Below are 18,796 nucleotides of genomic sequence, written 5' to 3' on the forward strand. Positions count from 1 at the left end.
TCTGCTTTTCTGAGTTAATTAATGTCTTTTCAGTGATCAATTACATCTGTCAGTGAAGTAATATGCCACTAGACAATCTAACAACACATCAGTGCTCCAACATTAAAATTGGATTTGAGCATATTCCTACATTGATTTTTTAAATTTAATTTGAATTTTTTTGTAAACTTAGGTTTTCAAGCTATGATGTCTGTTAACAATTATTAAATCAAGCAAGCTAATACTTCATATTTACAACAGTAAGAATGACCACAACAATATATACTGTAAATATACATCAACATAAAACACCACATGACACAAACATTGCAATGACTGATGCCTTGGCAATCTTTGTCTCTCTCTTTATTTCTGTGGTTCATTGACTTCTCTAGTTTCCTCCATCTTCTCTTTTTCCTTTGCCTACAGTATAAGAGTTTAAGAACAAGCTAGTAGTACTGGTATCATTGTGTTTTCTGGTTAGTTTAACTGGTTAAGCTGATGTCACATTAGGTGACTTCTAATTGTGTGGTATGTCAGAGTTGCTGACCACATGTCACTAGATCATGTCAGTTTTCATGACTGAAAATCACTGGGCATGTTAAATGTAGCATCTGCATATTGATATTCCAGCACAGTCTTTGCTTGTCCCTTTTTCTGACAGCCTATAGTGTGCTGCCTGATAGAGGGTTCAGCCACATTCTTGGCATTTTTGTCTTTTTTACATTCTTTTGTAGTGTGTAAAACAAAAGACTTCAGACAGACAATCTCTTCTGTTTGTGAGGTCCTAAAGCCTGTGTTCTTTATTCCTCATTATTACATTATATGCATTGTACTTCCAGATGAACATTCATTGATTGTCAGCTCTCATGTACACAAACCTTCCCCCATGATAAAAGACATACAGGTTTGATTTTGTTGCTGCAAGTGCAAGAAGACGCTATATAGCGCCTGATCTGACACAGATTTGACACGGGAGGCACATATAAAAATAAACCAAACTTTTATTTTCTTCAGCTGGAGGCACATCTTCCCCGTGAACCCTCCAGCCACAACACAGTCCCAAGCACAAGACATACAATACTCCTTTTCTCTTTCTCTCTTCCACCACCACTCCTCCACAAGCTTTGTCCTCCTTCCACCCGACTCTGGCCGTTGAGTGGTGGTTGCTGGCTCCTTTTATGGCCTACCCGGAAGTGCTCCAGGTGCTTGATCACCTGTTTCCGGTTGCACTCCCGGGTGGGGCTGAAGATTAGTCCAGCTGGGCTTAGGGACCCATGCCGCACCCCCTGGCGGCCACCCCAGACCCCAACAGGGCTGTGGAGAACTCCATCTCTCATGAAGCTCTATGAGAGACTGAGGCCCCACTCCAACCCAGGGGGGCGGCCATCCAGCGTCCAGGGGGAAGTACTGCACTGTCCAGGGCTGCTCCCCCTGAATACACAACGAAGGGGCGTCTCGGCCAGGCATGGGACCCGGCCGTCCGCCACACAAGTCACAGACTATAATTAGAGTATGTTTCTAGTAATGTCACACTGCGCAACTAGTTTCCTGGGACTATGTGCCCATCCTGGTATTAGGCACAACAATGGAAAGAGCCCTGCAAGGGACATCCATCCATCCATCCATCACAGAGCCCACACACACATTACAGGCACACAAAGACAATATGGAGTAGCCAATAAACCTAATCTTGAGGATGTGGGAGAATTATCTATACAGACAATTTAGAAAATCTGCAAATTCCACAGAACCAACGTGAAGGCACAGGATTTGAACGTAGGATTCTGGGAAGCCAGAATTAATAAGCATTAGAATGAATGTGTGAAAATAACATTTAGTGGAAACTGAAATACAAAAGGAGACTGACCTTTCTGATTGCGTGTGGTTGTGTAATTAAGAATGGACTGGCATACTCTGGTTGTGTTACATATAGTGCTGACAGGAAAGCCTGGCTCTCCACATGCTCAAATCTAATAACAGATTTCAATCAGGAAATGAATTATTCCCAACATGTGTGTTGAACAATAGTTTCTTACTACTTTCCACTGCACATTCTGTGTGTTTTTCTATCCTTCTGTGACTTGCTGTTAACTGTGTACAGTATTTGTTGTCTTTTTGGTAATGTATTTGGTCATCAATGATTTGGTAGAACTCAGTGCTTGTCAAGTTCTATTCTGGTGACCCACTGTGGCTTTGGATTTTCATCCCAATTATCTTCTGCTTTTATTTGGACTCCTGTCTTAACTAAGCATGATGTTATTTCCCAGTTTCTATGTTTTGGTGTTAGTCCAGAAATCACATTAACTTTGTTAAATATCTGATTTTTAGTTCTGATTTCTAAGATCATCATCATCACCATTTAATTTGTATTTTGTAATAAGGACATTACTGACACTGAAGTAGCTGTACCCTTTGAGAATTCTCTGTTATTTCACCTCATGTCTAATCCACTGGTTAATTGTCACTATTAGGGTACAATTAAGGGACCAAACCACACAAGAAAAAGTGAACTAATTGGAAAATAACAAAAAAAGAGTTAAATATCTAAAGGTATGGCAAAAATAAAGATATTACTAAATGTGTTTTAAATGTAAATCTCATACTACTATGCTTTACTGAATGCAGAATGCTGCAAGAACAAAACACCATAAAATTAAACAATGATACCAGTTACAGATAAAATGATTTAATGATTGTGAAAACAGTTGGACCATAAACCTGTAGCCATAGGACTGAACTTGATGACAGGCATATGTCTTTTTTTTGTGTGTCGACAGAATCATTTAGTTAAATTTTACATACACATTGATGCATACAGACTACAGACACATTTACTGTATATTACTGTCAGGACAGGCTCCAACACTAAGTAGTATTTATTCCCAAATTGCTGTAACTAGCACATAGCCACGGCACAGTGAAATATAGTTAGTTGCATATTAAATGTGCAGTGGATGTGTCTTTATAAATCCCATTCACTTTAGTCTTAAGCTTCCCACCTTCTGAAGCTGCGAGGCAACAGCACTAAGTAGTATCAGGTAATGGGAGTATAGAAGCAGGTGTAAGGAATGCATCAGGTAAGCTAATTTGTGTTTTCTAGTAAATAAAATCAAGTTACATATTTTAATCAATTTTATTTATCGTGGTACAATAGAGTGGCGTAAAAATTTCACATATTCTGTACACAGGATAATGCTATTACTATTAATGCTACTGTTGATTCTACTAAATTTACAATATGCTGTTGACAATCTGCATATTCTTGGCATTGTAATTTTACTGAAGTTTTCTCAGGCAGACAATGTATAAGCTGCTTGTGTTTATGTGACTGTATATGTAAATAATGTACTATTTTGGAATATGCTTCATCAATGCAATATTATTACATTGTTATGACACTTCACTACACAAAGCCATAATACAGAAATGAAGATTTGTTTAGGACTCTACCATGTCATAAGTAATTTATTCTACATCTTACAATTGACAGGATTTTGCTATACAGTATTCTATTTCTTCGTGTTAGTAGTTATGTTTGCTTTGCAGTATCATAGTGACCACTGAGAAAGGCAATATGAAATATCGATTTATTGACCGATTGAACAGAAACACAAATTCAATGTCTGAATTGTATTATTTGATTTGGGAGATTTATTTTTCACAACTTTATTATTACATGACCTATGTGATGTGATTTTCCAGAAGCTGAAAATATCTGTCAGAGCATGCTATTTTGTTTGATACTGACAACTTTTTCTTTTATAACAGATACAGACTATGCTTTCAACATATACATCTCATATAAAGGAGAGGATTTTGCCATGTAAGTGAACCTGCACAAGTCTCTTTAAAGTACTGACATTTAATACCTTGTTTTCTTGTTTGCTTTGTAAAGTGCCTTATGATAATTTCACTTCAAAAAGTACAGTATTATATAAAGCGGTATATTTACTCTATTTTACATGGGGATATATTTTTGATTTCAGACTAGTGCAGTATAACATAATTTATGTTTTTTGAAATGGTATTTTTAAATACTGAACTCCTGATTGTTCTCCCTAGCTTCAAATGTATTACAATTTAGTATTTATATTTTCAGAAATATGTTTATTAGTGTTTGACATTTAACATATACTGTATTTACTAAGTTTGCTGTTTACCAAGACAAATATCAACAAGCACATCTTTTAAAGATAGGATGTAAAAAGTAAGAAGATTACATCAGGAATACTAAATTTAAATGAAAATAAACTTTTCTTACCTGGATAGAGTGTCCTACTGGGCACATATTGAATCGGAAAGTCTCATTGAATGAAGGCTCCCGGTCATGCCTGCACACTCTCGTTTTCTTTTTAATTACTCTTTTTTGTGTCGCTACGTTGATAATATAAAGTTTCACGTACAAATCTGAAACACATAAAAGTTAGATGTTAAATTAAATCTCAGTTAGTGTCTGTTAATACATTTTAATTGTTCTTCCTGTTTTTTGAAAGTGTTACTAAGAGTAATCCTTAAACATCTCTTGCATTACAAAAAACAGCATTACAAAACAAGCTTTAGACATTAAAGATTTGCTGAAATACTTTCCTATTTCTTTAATCCTTTCTTATAAATGAACAACAAGGAGACCAAACAGCTAAGTACATACAGATGTTACACAGATGATCCCAAACCTAAAGCATAACTAGCCATTACATCAAGTCCATTACCTTAGTAACTGCCATTGTTGTGCACTACAGTGTGATTCAATTTGCCACTGTTGTATGTGACAACCTGCCATCAACATTTGAACAATAAGAAAGTAACTGTTGCTGTTATTGTGGAAAAGTTTATCAAGTATATCATATGATAAAATAACCTGTTATAAATACGTGGGATAACTTAATCAGATTTACAGTTGTGGCCAAAGGTTTTGAGAATGGCTCAAATCTTAATTTTCACAAAGTTTGCTGCCTCAGTTTTTATGATATCAATTGGCATATACTCCAGAATGTTATGAAGAGTGATCAGGTGAATTGCAATTAATTGCAAAGTCCCTCTTTTCCATGAATATGAACTTAATCCCAAAAAAAAGCATTTCTCTGGATTTCAGCCCTGCCACAAAAGAACCTGCTGACATCATTTCAGTGATCCTCTCATTAACACAGGTGAGAGTGTTGATGAGGACAAGGCTGGAGATCACTCTGTCATGCTGATTGAGTTAGAATAGAGAGGTTCAATTGTTGTGAAGAAGGCTTCAGGGTGCCCAAGAAAGTCCAGCAAGCACCAGGACCATCTCCTAAAGTTGATTCAGCTGCGGGAACGGGGCACCACCAGAGCAGAGCTTGCTCAGGAATGGCAGCAGGCAGGTGTGAGTGTATCTGCACGCACAGTGAGGCAAAGACTTTTGGAGGATGGCCTGGTGTCATGAAGGGCAGCAAAGATGCCACTTCTCTCCAAGAAAAACATAAGGGACAGACTGATATTCTGCAAAAGGTACAGGGGTTGGACTGCTGTGGAGTGGGGTAAAGTAATTTTCTCTGACGAATCCCATTTCCGATTGTGGGGCATCCAGAAAAAAAAGATTGTCTGGAGAAAAAAAGGTGAGTGCTACCATCAGTCCTGTGTCAACATGCCAACAGTAAAACATCCTGAGACCATTCATGTGTGGGGTTGCTTCTCAGCCTATGAACACTGCCATGAAAAAAGAATGGTACCAAAACATCCTCCAAGAGCAATTTCTCCCAACCATCCAAGAACAGTTTGGTTTTGAACAATGCATTTTTCAGCATGATGGAGCACCATACCATAAGGCAAAGTGATAACTAAATGGCCTGGGGAACAAAACATTGAAATTTTGGGTCCATGGCCAGGAAACTCCCTACACCTTGATCCCATTGAGAACTTGTGGTGAATCCTCGAGAGGCAGGTGGACAAACAAAGACCCACAAATTCTGACAAACTCCAAGCATTGATTATGAAAGAATGATCTGCCATGAGTTAGGATTGGGCCCAGAAGTTGATTGACAGCATGCCAGGGTGAATTGCAGAGGTCTTGAAAAAGAAGAGCCAAGTTTATGCAAATATTGACTCATTAAGCATAAGCTTAATGCAATTGTCAATAAAAGCTTTTGAAACAAATGCTTGTAGTTATACTTCATTATACCATAAAAACATCTGAGAAAAAGATTTAAAAACACTGAAGCAGCAAACTTTGTGAAAAGCAATACTTGTGTCATTCTCAAAACTTTTGGCAATGGCTGCACAATTCACTAGGTAGAAGAAAATGTATTAAATGCAATCCAAATGTTTAGTTTCTTAAAAGAACACTGTATTCCTGCCTTGAATTTTATAAGTAAAGAACAAATATCTGTTGAGTGTATACATCAAAACATTTTAGACACCATCAGTATATTTCTCATGATTTTGTTACCTTATCAAAAAAACAAATGCATGCCAGGCCAAGATGTTCTAATCCCAAATTACAAGCAGTGAAATGTTTAAATGTGGCCAGGACATGTTGAGCATCTAACTTGCTTGCAGCAAATTATTTGAAATACATTAAAGTTGTCATTATCATCAAACTGTAGCATCACCATTTCCTCTGCCATTTATGTAAATTTTCACTACTTGGAAATCTGGTTATACAGGCTAAACATTAAAACAATGAGGACTTAAAATAGCAAGGGAAGAGTACCAGTAGGTAGCAAATATTCTCTACCTCTTAGTGTGCTATATGCTGTAGGGTAATACTACCTAAAAGTATCTGTTATGTTCCTACTACTGCATATTAATACATTATGTATAGTTTCAAAAATTAAATAATCACAAGAGAGTAAAATCATTTTCCTATTGTTGATTTTTATGTTCACAAACAAATATACTAAAAGTGTTTTTAATAGCACATTCAATTGGCCCAATCACATTTGTTGCTTTATATTTCAATATTATTGGAAATTCCACTTATTTCTCTACAATATGAAATTAAATCTGCAGGACTGGTGACAATGATGAGCTTGGTGGAAGAGGAGCTGAAAATAACTTCAAGGATAAAAATAGCAAGGATTTACTTTGATGACATTAATTGTTACATAAAAAATAAATGATTATCTACACATCTAGGGTAAACTCAGTGCTTCAAACCTGGAAGATGATCTGGTGATTTAAATTTATAGGTGATGTTTCTGCATTGTAAAATTTCTACTATGAGTTGTTCCCCATCTGTCTTCATTTCTTTCTTCAGCCCAATTTTAATCTCACCCATCACTTGTGTTTTGCCTGTTGAAAAAAAAATAATGCACAATGACTTTCCTTTGCAGATCATTATTAAACTTTATCATTGATTATTACACACAATTGACCTTTGGTAATGAATGCTGAAGGAAATGAGGCTCGATTAACTGACATGATAAATGAAACAAAGGCAAATCAGCCATCTATTCATCCTTTTGTTTAGTTAATTTCTAGGAACTGAGGTTTATCCTGATATCATTGGGTGGAAGATAGAAACCAGCCCTGGACTTGTTAACAGTCTGTCACATGGCATATACTCTGATACTGGGCATTTTTTTGCTGCAAGTCAACAAAACTTACATGTCTTTAGATGTGGAAGGAAAAAATGAGTACTTGGATAAAACCCTATGCAGACATGGTTGGAATTCAAAAACTGCACACATACCGAATTTAAACTCAGTCTTCTAAAGCTGTGAAGTAAATGGCTTACAGCTGCACCACTTTGAAGTCCATTTTTAATCGGTCAGTCTTAATTTTCCTTATTACTATTTATAGCATACAGAATTGCAGGGCAACCACTACAGTACAATATTAAAGAGCTTTCAAAGAAATCATGGTTATAAAAATTTTGATTTTAGAGTTGGTCTTCTTTTATTTACTTTTTTATTCAACTCATGTGAAATTCCCTACTTTAAAAAGTGTTGGTCACTTTACTTATCATACCTTGTTCAGGTAAAACATAAATTAAGTTTAAAATATTTTGAAAAAAGCATGTTTCATATTTATCTTCCAGCCTGAAGCAATATGGTAACTTAACTGCACATTTCCCAAAGCAAATTAAATCACATTTTTGGTAATTATGCTTTTCATCAACATTGAATGTTAATCATGTCCTAATGTATATTGGTGACTTGTATTTAAGAGATTTTGTTTCTTGCTTTTGCTGTAGTAAACTAACTACTTAGACAATACTCAATCCAAAAATAACTTACCTGATGTTATTTCTAGTGATGGCTGAGAAAAATTTTTAATCCCACATTTTTGTGGAGAATGGACCTAACAAATTCTTCACAGAAGAGGAGCCTATGGTCACCGATGCTGGACTACATCAAACATGTCAAAAATGTCCATGAAAAAAATCTTATATTACTTGTGGCGCATAATGCACGTGTCAATCATGCTTTTGAATGGAAGACCCACTTCTCCTTTTTATTTATTGGTCAAGAGCACTGTCTTCAATTCAAAAGCATTATCCTGTATGAAGGAGCTTCCTGATTGTGGACTACTTTTATTTTCCAGATTTATTAATTTAACAATATTTTAGTAAATCTTAACAAACATATTTGTTTTGATTTGGAGATATATTTTTGCAGGAAATCATTTAACACCTGGTTAATACTTCTTGGGAGCATGCGGTGATAGTGAGTTGCCACACCCACCACACGACGCACCACCTGGATTGGTCATGTTGTATAATCTATTTCAGTATCCATAACATTGCTTATTAATTTGTAAGTAAAGTAATATTGTATAATGACTGACATAAAAGCACAAGTTGTGCTGATGCTACACTGCCCCCAGACTCTCTACTAGTTCTAGTGCTGGTTTGTCCCCTTTCCTCTGCCTAGTTGCGCTCTTTTACAATAGGCTAAACTTTAAGTAACATGTCAAATTTAACACACAAAAAATTCAAGTTTTAGTCCTAACTGAACTTGTGTTCAATGTTTGCCTAAAAATGTTAACTCCACTCCAAATGTGCTTGAATATTGGTGTTCTTCTTAAATAAAGCATGAAATGTTTAAGATCTTTGGTAACTGTAACTATAGGAAATAAAATTTAAAATCTACTAACTGTGACATCCTCTTGTTTCAGCAAATAAAGAGAAAACAGCAACTGTCCCAGGTGAAAGGATAACTAGAAAACTGGCATTTTATGTGAAATAAAATTTTATAGTTCTTAATAAGTGATCAGTTGTTGCAGTTAAAATTCATCCTCTAGTTTTTTTCCTATACTTCGGAACCTCCCCTATACATACCTTATACTCAAGCCACTTAGTTGCCTATCAAAAGACAAACGATACCCCAAAGTTAGATATTTCTATTTTTGGTCACCATGACTGTGCTCTACTGTTTTTTGCAAGAACTAGCTTTTGACTACATTTTATAACCAATCACCTCAAGAATTTAATGTGAACAATGCTCCCCACCAATCTGTAGTTGTCATGTTTTGACAATACACTTTGTAAAAAAATGCATTCCACCCCACAGTTAAATCAAAGTCCCCTGCCTTACCGAGATGGCAATAATAACAAGAATGGCACTTTGATACTTTTTATCAATGGTATAAATGCTGTAATTTACAAGTAAATATAAAGTCACCAACATACAGTAATAATTTCTGCTGCACTAAAGTGCATATTGATAAAATAAGTTTATTTCAATTGTCACTTGCTCATTAGATGAAATGATTCTTAAATGTCTATGACTTATATAGTTTCCACACAGGAACACATTTTACAGTGAATTAAATGTAGAGCAATAAAATCCTGTATGGTTCTACTTGACTTAACACAGCAAAATACATTAAGTAACTGATTTAAAGAATCTAAAACACAGTACAACTAATATACACCGCTACAAGAAATAATAAAGAGCAGGTCAATATGTTTTATCCAAATATGTTCCCAGGAGGCATTTTTTACAGAATGACTTACAACACCAGTCTGTTTTAAACAAAGTTGAAGTAACAAATGTGCCTCATTTGTATGTCTACTTTGGTGTCACCTTAGGGGCCCCGTAAAGTGAATTAGGTGTAAAGAAAACAGTAATCTCATACATCTCCTCCTGAGCAATTCATCTTGTAAGAAAAAAGCTAAATCTTTAAAATCAATTCGTAATTATGTCGAAAAACTACTTTCTTTTGATTACCTCTTCACTCTCCCTAAGATTTCTGTCTTGGCTATAAATATTCATAAACTTTATAAAATTCCACATTATATATTATGAAAAAATGTGTTTCCTGAATATACAGTTAGATTGATTTCTAGGATGTGACAGAGTGCAAATAACAGAATGAAAAATACAGAGGAGATATGCTGTCATAGAATACACGCTAGTAGAAAATGGAAAATTACAGCTGGAAACCTGATGCAGTACTGCTGGTTAAAGATTTTTTAATGCTGTTAATGACTTTTGGGGAATATTTTTTAATCATTGAACTATTAGTAATAAAAAGGTATTAAAACTGTGTTTGGCCAAAGTGGCTCACTTTTCCTAGAAAAATACACAGATCAGGGGATGGCTATGCAAATTTCCCATAGCTTCCAATTGTTGAGACTTCCATTCGTCTACAAGTGAATTCACAGAAGTTACTGCTGTGAAAGAAAATTAGATAAACTGACGGTGATTACAATCTATAAAATAACATCACTACAATTATTCTTGTTTTTAATCATGTGCAAAGAAAAGAGGTGTAAAAGCAGTCCACCAATACTGTTGGCCTTGTTCCCATACAACAGTAGAAATGATTATGAATTGGCAGTAGAAGATATACATCTATCTATTATATAAAAAAAATCTTGGGTTGAGACGTGATCATCTCGGAGAGAAACTTTGAAGTTCCGCGAGACTACTTCAACGTCACACCCTACTTACAAACAATTTCTCGGAGACAATTTAACATGAGACAAAAGGACAGCTGCTGTGCAGGCTTTGAAATGATCGACGCACAGCGTGACATGCAGATCACGCAGCTCAGTAGCAGCTAGCAGGAAGCCAGCAGCTGATCCGTCTGCATCTCCTTAGCGTGTGTTCACTCTCCCCCTTCACAATGTGAGCAGCAGAGACGCAAAGTGGCTAGTGTGAACCGTGCCCCCCCCCCCCCCCCCCCCTTGTGGAGTGGCCGAGTGTAGCGAGTAGGGGGCATAGCCTCCTAGAATATAATATTTAAATATTTTATTGGGGAAGGTGCATACTTATGCAAATCATAAATTAATTATCAATGAAATTATATTATTATGGTAATAATACTACTTAGCTACTAAATAAAAGTTCAGTAAATCATCTAGTTCAAGTGTCAACAATTAAGAATGATTGCAATATTAATGGTACAATCACTATATTACTGCTTGCTAAGTCACACTACTACTGGAGCTGCCACTTTCTCATATATGAAAACCCTAGTGATGTCAGCAATCATTCATCAGGGTCTTTGCATGTACAAACACTGTTTGAACTGCCACCTGGTGGACATATTAGCAAACGTCTTGGATAACTTGGTATTTACTTAAATAGGCAAATACACACACAGGGTCAGTGTTGAATTGAAAAATAATCTAATTTACACATATTCTGGGGTGGGGGAAAAACCACCCTGAACAGAGTGCCTAACTGTCACTGACCCACTTATGCACACATCCAAACTCATCATTGCACGATTTGCAATCACCAGTTAACCTAATGGGCATGTCTTTGTGAGCCTGGAAGGAAAACCAGAGCCCCAGTGAGGAATTCCCCCACTGACACAGGAAGAATGCGAAAACTCCACACTGATAACCCATGACATTGTGAACTGAATTGAACTATAAGTTGTACGTGTATGTGACATTTCAGAACAATTTTGAAATACAGTAAGTTTACTACTGTATACTGTTATCTTAAGATTCAAATTTACAGATTTGAGTAACTTTAAAAATCATAAATGCTCTTAATTAAATGAGATAAGTTGTTTTTTATTAATTTTTTATTATACTTAGTATAGAAGTATTTTTATTTTTATATTGAGATCGACAGGCGGATCGGTGCGGCATCCGCAGTAATGCGGGCGTTGCATCGGTCTGTCGTGGTGAAAAAGGAGCTGAGCCGCAAGGCGAAGCTCTCAATTTACCAGTCGATCTATGTTCCTACCCTCACCTATGGTCATGAGCTATGGGTAGTGACCGAAAGAACGAGATCGCGAATACAAGCGGCTGAAATGAGTTTCCTCCGCAGGGTGTCTGGGCTTTCCCTTAAAGATAGGGTGAGAAGCTCAGTCATCCGGGAGGGGCTCAGAGTAGAGCCGCTGCTCCTCCGCATCGAGAGGAGTCAGATGAGGTGGCTCGGGCATCTGATCAGGATGCCTCCTGGACGCCTCCCTGGTGAGGTGTTCCAGGCACGTCCAACCGGGAGGAGGCCCCGGGGAAGACCCAGGACACGCTGGAGGGACTATGTCTCTCGACTGGCCTGGGAACGCCTTGGGATTCTCCCGGAAGAGCTAGAAGAAGTGGCCGGGGAGAGGGAAGTCTGGGCATCTCTGCTCAAGCTGCTGCCCCCGCGACCCGACCTCGGATAAGCGGGAGACAATGGATGGATGGATGGATGGATGGATAGAAGTATTTTTATAAAGACATCTAATACAAAAAAATAAAATAATGAAACTGGTGAATGATTTGTTTAGCCAAGTAAATTACCACTTAAGCAAACGTCTAATAGCAAATCTAAAGTATATCACTCAACTCTCTCTGTACACACTTCTACAAAAATGATGTTTGTTTCCAGGATTCATCTTTCTAGCCATTAAGTATTCCACAATGTCAAAAAATGTATTATCAAAAATCGTTTGAACATTGTAGTCATTATTATTATTTTTGTTTCCGTCATGTTAAAGTGTCTCATATTAAAATCACCAGATTGTGGTACACAATGAAAGTAGAAAGGAACATAATGTATAAAATACACTTAATTAGGTGCAGTTCACTAATGAGCTGTCTTGTGCTATTTGTACATCTAATCAGCAACAAGCCTCCCCTCAGGTGCCTCACTGCTTCTTCTGGATTAAGTCCCTTAATCAGCTTCAGAATCACGGCCACATATTGAACTGGCTCCAGTCCCACTGGGAGCCATCTGCACTGACTGCTATCATTTATTCATAGGCTTGAGTACTTTCCTACTAATGCTCAGCTCTCACTCTGTCAAAGCACTGACCTTACAAAACTGAAGACAAGGTAGATGATGTACAGATAGCAGGTGTGGCTTTAATACTGACAAGATATTTATTATGATGTGTATTTTCTAGCCAGGGTTTGGGATATTTCCTCTTAGTTTCTACCCAATTAACAACTAAAAGACTGTCATTGGCTCACTGTTTTTTTTTTTTGCACTGTGGCCCATGCTCAATTTACAACTAACCTTGTAGAGTCAATAGTCCTGACAAACTTGTGTCAGTATGGCTCTAGCCTTTTTTCATCCTGCATTGAAAACCACTTAAATATTAATTCCATTTAATTTTTTTTCAGAAATGGACATCTTTACAAGGGCGTCACAGTGGTGCAGTGGTAGAGCTGCTGCCTTGCAGTTAGGAGACCCGGGTTCGCTTCCCGGGTCCTCCCTGAGTGGAATTTGCATGTTCTCCCCGTGTCTGCGTGGGTTTCCTCCCAAAGACATGCAGGTTAGGTGGATTGGCAATTCTAAATTGGCTTGGTGTGTGGGTGTGTTTGTGTGTGTCCTGCGGTGGGTTGGCACCCTGCCCGGGATTGATTCCTGCCTTGTGCCCTGTGTTGGCTGGGATTGGCTCCAGCAGACCCCCATGACCTTGTGTTCAGATTCAGCAGGTTGGAAAATGGATGGCTGGACATCTTTAGTATATTTTTGATAATCTAAGCAATGGTCATCCTACTTATTGCCTAGACTGAAGATGAGCACATTCTTGAGACAGTGGGTTTTCATTGTTTTTATGAGAGTGTGATTATAAGAGCTGCTTCATGAAATTTTGAATTGAAATGTTGTCTTGGAAGCATCTGTGTACTTCTGTCATTGCTTCTTCATCTCTGGGGTTGCTATGTATTAGTCATCTGATAGTAAATAAGAGAGGGCTGAGTGAGAAACTGAGATGTAATATATGAGAATGAGAAAAATCTGAAATTTGTAGTTAAAAGATTTTTTGTGGCAAACTGAATATTTAGAAGAGCCACTTGAATCATGCAAATACATCATAAATATGTCATTATTGATTTAGATTCCATGCATGTGTGAAAGAATAAATACGGACAATCAATATGCAGTACCAAGCATGTTTTGGTAAAACTTTAGTTTAAGTTCTGCAAAAATGCATCTATTACTCATTTACTATTATGTAACAAGACCTTAACAAATACTTCTTTGTGTTTTCATGACACTTACAAAGCATAAGCAAAGTGTTTATTAATCTCTGCAATGTGACCTATTAACAAAATTTTACTTTGGGGTGGTCTGAGGTGGCTTAACTGAGACATATTTCTCTTGACATTACATATTTAGTATAAGATCAGTAAATCCTTCATTTTAATAAGTAATTTATCCATCATGTTACCATGATAAACTGCACAGAGAGGAATAATATATCTACTGACATTTTACAAGTGTTAAGAAGATCAAAAGAAGCATTTAGATGAGTAATAGATGCATTTTTGCAGTACATACATTTTGATTTTAAGTGTATATTTGGCAATAATAAAAAAACTGCTTGTGAATTATTTCCATCCATCCATGCATTTTCAAACCCACTTAACTCAGCTGAGATTTGCAGGGGTCAAAGTCTACCTTAAATAATTAGGAGCAAGGCAGAAACCAGTCCTGAACAAGGTAGCAACCCATCTCATGGCCACTCATGTACATGCAGATTCCTAAACATTGTACCAGTATGCCAGGATAAGTGTAGGTTCAGATATTCCTTCCAATCAATTATTAAATTTTAACATAACACTTTTTATTGTGAATACTACCACAAAATAGTGTTCATATGTCACTGTTAATTTACTGCATAGTAAGGATTTATTGCATTGAGAAGTGAAAAATAGCTGTCTCTGATAAGCAATTGTGAATAAAATTCACCTCAAGCCAACACATCATTTTAACAGACAATACAGAAACTATTGTGTTATCTATCTGCACTGGCTACTGTTTTACTATTTAAGATAATCTTTAACTTCAAGCTACAGAGTTTTGGGTTTGTAGTGGTTCAATATGGTCCAAGGCACATTTCCTTACATGAAAATATGTATAGTGTGACTATAACTACTAACTGTAGATGAAGCTTAGCTGTGCGAAAGGAGCTGCTAATTAGCCCAAACAATAATTTTCTAAAATAAAAAATCAATATTTGCAATTAAAGGAGACTCTGGAAAACAGAAAAATAAAAGCAATAGTGTGGGTTGTTTACTAATAAGATTTGAGTTTACTACCTGGTGTGTTGTTCCCTTTTCCTTCACAGTGGGAGACAGCCGGAAATTCATAGGTGTTTTTATTATATGACAACAATGCCCTTTTTCATCAATAACAAAAGAGAAGCTTTAACATTTCTAAAGAAAATAGGCTAGAAAATAACAAAAAATATTTTCTTTCCAGTGCTATCTAAACATACTATTTTTCATCAGGGTTATGGAGGACTGGGACCTATTCTTGCAGCAATGTGTGAAGTAATAGATGAGTCCTGTGCAGAGTGTGAATCCGTAAAGTAGCTCTGCTGCACAAACAAACTCACCTAAAAAATTTACTGTGCATGGACGGTACTAAGAAAAAGTGTTATATTTCAGTTCATAATCATATATACCGGTAATATTGACAGATATAGGAGTGTTATTTAATACAGATTCATTGGCTACAATAGTTTATAGTAAGTTTCTTGTAGGCATTATTTTCTCACAGATTAAATTGCACAATGTAGACAACTGTGGAATACAAAGTAATAGCAAGGAAGCAAAACAGCATTATTAAATATGAGAGAACAGTGGTCCAGAACCCAATGAACTGAATGAACAGAAAAGTGCTGCTATATACTGTATAGAAACCCTTGAAAGGATGTGACTAACTAATAGAACAGTATTGAAAGGCTGGTCTTAAGGGCAGTTTTAGCAGTAGGCAGCAAGTAAAAGACAAGAAAGTTGTGTCCAGAATGATGCATTATTTAAGTGTAGTTAGTTATGCCATAATTATACTTTGGCTTAAGTTTGGATAAGTTAAGTATTTTTCAAGTTGAAGTTCATCTTTCTCAGTCATGGCACAGTATATATTAATTTGTCACGTGAAATTATGTGAAGTATATTGTAAAAACTTAAAAATATAGCTAGCCTGTACTTCCACTTCCACTTTAAGAATCATGTTTTGTGGCAGCATTGTGGTGAAGAGAGCATGCAACGGTTTCAGCACAACCTGAATGAAACAGGTTGAATTCCCTCAAAATAATTATAATACACAAGATGAGTCACTTTCGATGAGGATATGGTAAAAAATGAACTAAGGCCAATGTGTTTGAGTGAGTAGACTCACTGATACCAATTAATCTGTAAATACATGGGGAGAATATGCAAATATCATGCAGAAACTGGCCCTGTAATGTAGGAATGACAGCTCTACTCTACCACTATGTCTATGCTAACACCTGCACTAAAGTTATTAAACTTCAGCCTGTTTAAAACTAAATTAAATTCTATAATGTCTGTTCAGTTCTTGTAATGTGATTGCATGCTATGCACATGCTCAATCTTTCACTCGCTAGACCACCAAAGTGCACACATGCATTATCATACCAGCAGTCACTAGGCAATATCTTTGCGAAATAACGAAGTATTACTGTCTAGTTGTCTACAGAACAGAGACAGTAATTTACATCTGGGCATTAATATTCAATAATTTCAGTAATGGCACTTGACGATGACTTTCCAAAGTGAATACACACTCCTGACCCTGAATGGCTGCTACGGAGGAAGATGAGCAGTGAAGTGAAGTGAAGTGCAGAGCCTGTGACCCTGGTTGCCTTTAGCTCAGTGTTTGTCATCCTCGGTCACTGTGGCTGCAGGTTTTTGTTCCAATCAGATTCCTAATCAGTGACAACACCTGATAGCACTGATCTCATTTAATTAGCTGGTATTATTTTTCTTTTATTCTGCTTTCAGAAAAGCACAGCAGCATTATTTTTACATTTATAAGACATTTAGAAATATGTCTGCTTTTGCTATAGATTTAAATGCTTAATTCTCTTGTGTTGATTTCATCATATTTTGCCCTTTCTCTGTGCAGTTTTCCCCCTTTGTTGTATCTTATTAATGAGAATTAAAAATGAGCAGAGCAGACACGCTAGCAAACAACACTGAATAAGCAAAGGCTGCAACTACTTTAGCATCAGATCCACTAATTAGTAAATAATGGATTAATTAAACAATTAGAACACCTAGAAAAGCAGAATGAAAATCAAGATGAAAATATTGTTAAAAAGAAAAAAGTACATTATTCCCATATAACGTCTTGGTACGTTTTAATATATATATGTATTTCTTTTTAACCAAACTTAGTTTCCTAATTTCTATATTGTTCCCAAAACACAGAACTTGGGAAATAACAGTTCACTTAACTAGCCCAGGAGTCCAATTAAAAACAGAAGCTGGTTGGAACAAAAACCTGCAGCCACAGTGAGTCCCAGGACCAAGGTTGAGAAACACTGCTTAGCTCCATTATAAAATGCAACAGAAGACTCATTTTTTAAAATTTACTGTATAAAATATGCTTCACTTTAGAATGCCACTTTCATGAGGCAAATCAATATATACCATGATTGTGAAGAAATAACTTCAACTTGAAACAGACCAAACTTTAAGACTTTTCTCAAAGAGTATATGAAACAATAACAAATATACAGTATATAAAGGGTGATTTGCTAAGTTATTGTGTCTAGACGAGACGAGAACAACAATTATTTATATTTAGTTAACCTTGTCATATTACATTTTCATTATAATTCATCTTTTTTTAACCATGGATATGAGACATTCTGGTGGGGAATCACACAGCCAGATTGATACTAAGTTACTTCCTTTGACCCATGTAGGTGACACAAAAAGCAGTATGTTTGCAGCAGTAATCAGATATGAAGAGAAACAACAGGTATATGTTTAACCTTGACAAGCAACTAGAATTTAGATTAAGTATCAATGTGCCTTATTATTAGTTTTAGTGCTATTAGCTATTAAAAGCTTATGAATGAAGCAGCTTAAAAGGTCATAATTTATTTTAGAATAAGGGCTGCTGGCCCGCCTGCCTTTTTACTTACTTTGTTCTGAACTCTTGTGAGTCAAGGATGTTGTTTTCTCTGAAGGAACTGAGCAAGCAAGCAAACAAGCAGATTTTTGCTTTGGGAACACTGCTGCTGAAGCTTTTGACTAACAGAAGACTAAATAGAAGATTAAACAAGCTTCTCTGAGCATTCACCGGCCTTGAAATTTTTAAGAATAATAGGCAAGCTCTCATGTTAGTGCACAAACAAATAAACATTTTAGATGGCATTTAAATGTACAGTATACGTATATTAAGGCTTCACTGCACAACAATTTTTTTGAAAGGTTTCCTGAGAAGTTTTTGCTGATTGTGACAGGTACCTACTGGGTATGCACAAATATAGTTTTGGTTTTACTGCATCACGTAGGAACTCTGAGAAATAGACATTTATATGTTTACTGACAGTAACATATTTATTCATGTCTATGTTTCGCATAAGCTATTAAATTCAACAGAATTAAAGTGTTTTGCTCCTGATTTTCTTTTGTATTCAATGTCTGGTGCATGCGTGTCACTGTCGCACACTAACGCGGGTTCTTTTT

The 18,796-nt window shown here is 36.3% G+C and overlaps 1 protein-coding gene across 1 annotated transcript in view; it reads right to left on the reverse strand.

The window, feature by feature from the left end:
* pclob (piccolo presynaptic cytomatrix protein b) overlaps positions 1-18,796 on the reverse strand; it is a 421,215-nt gene that overhangs the window by 4,604 nt on the left and 397,815 nt on the right. The window contains exons 25-26 of the mRNA XM_051920046.1: positions 7,105-7,239; positions 4,244-4,389 (exon numbers count right to left, since the gene is read on the reverse strand). Coding sequence (XP_051776006.1) covers positions 4,244-4,389; positions 7,105-7,239 — 281 coding nt within the window. The remainder of the gene's footprint in view (positions 1-4,243; positions 4,390-7,104; positions 7,240-18,796) is intronic.

The sequence above is a fragment of the Erpetoichthys calabaricus genome, chromosome 1 (assembly GCF_900747795.2).
Source record: "Erpetoichthys calabaricus chromosome 1, fErpCal1.3, whole genome shotgun sequence".
Classification (NCBI taxonomy): Eukaryota; Metazoa; Chordata; class Cladistia; order Polypteriformes; family Polypteridae; genus Erpetoichthys; species Erpetoichthys calabaricus.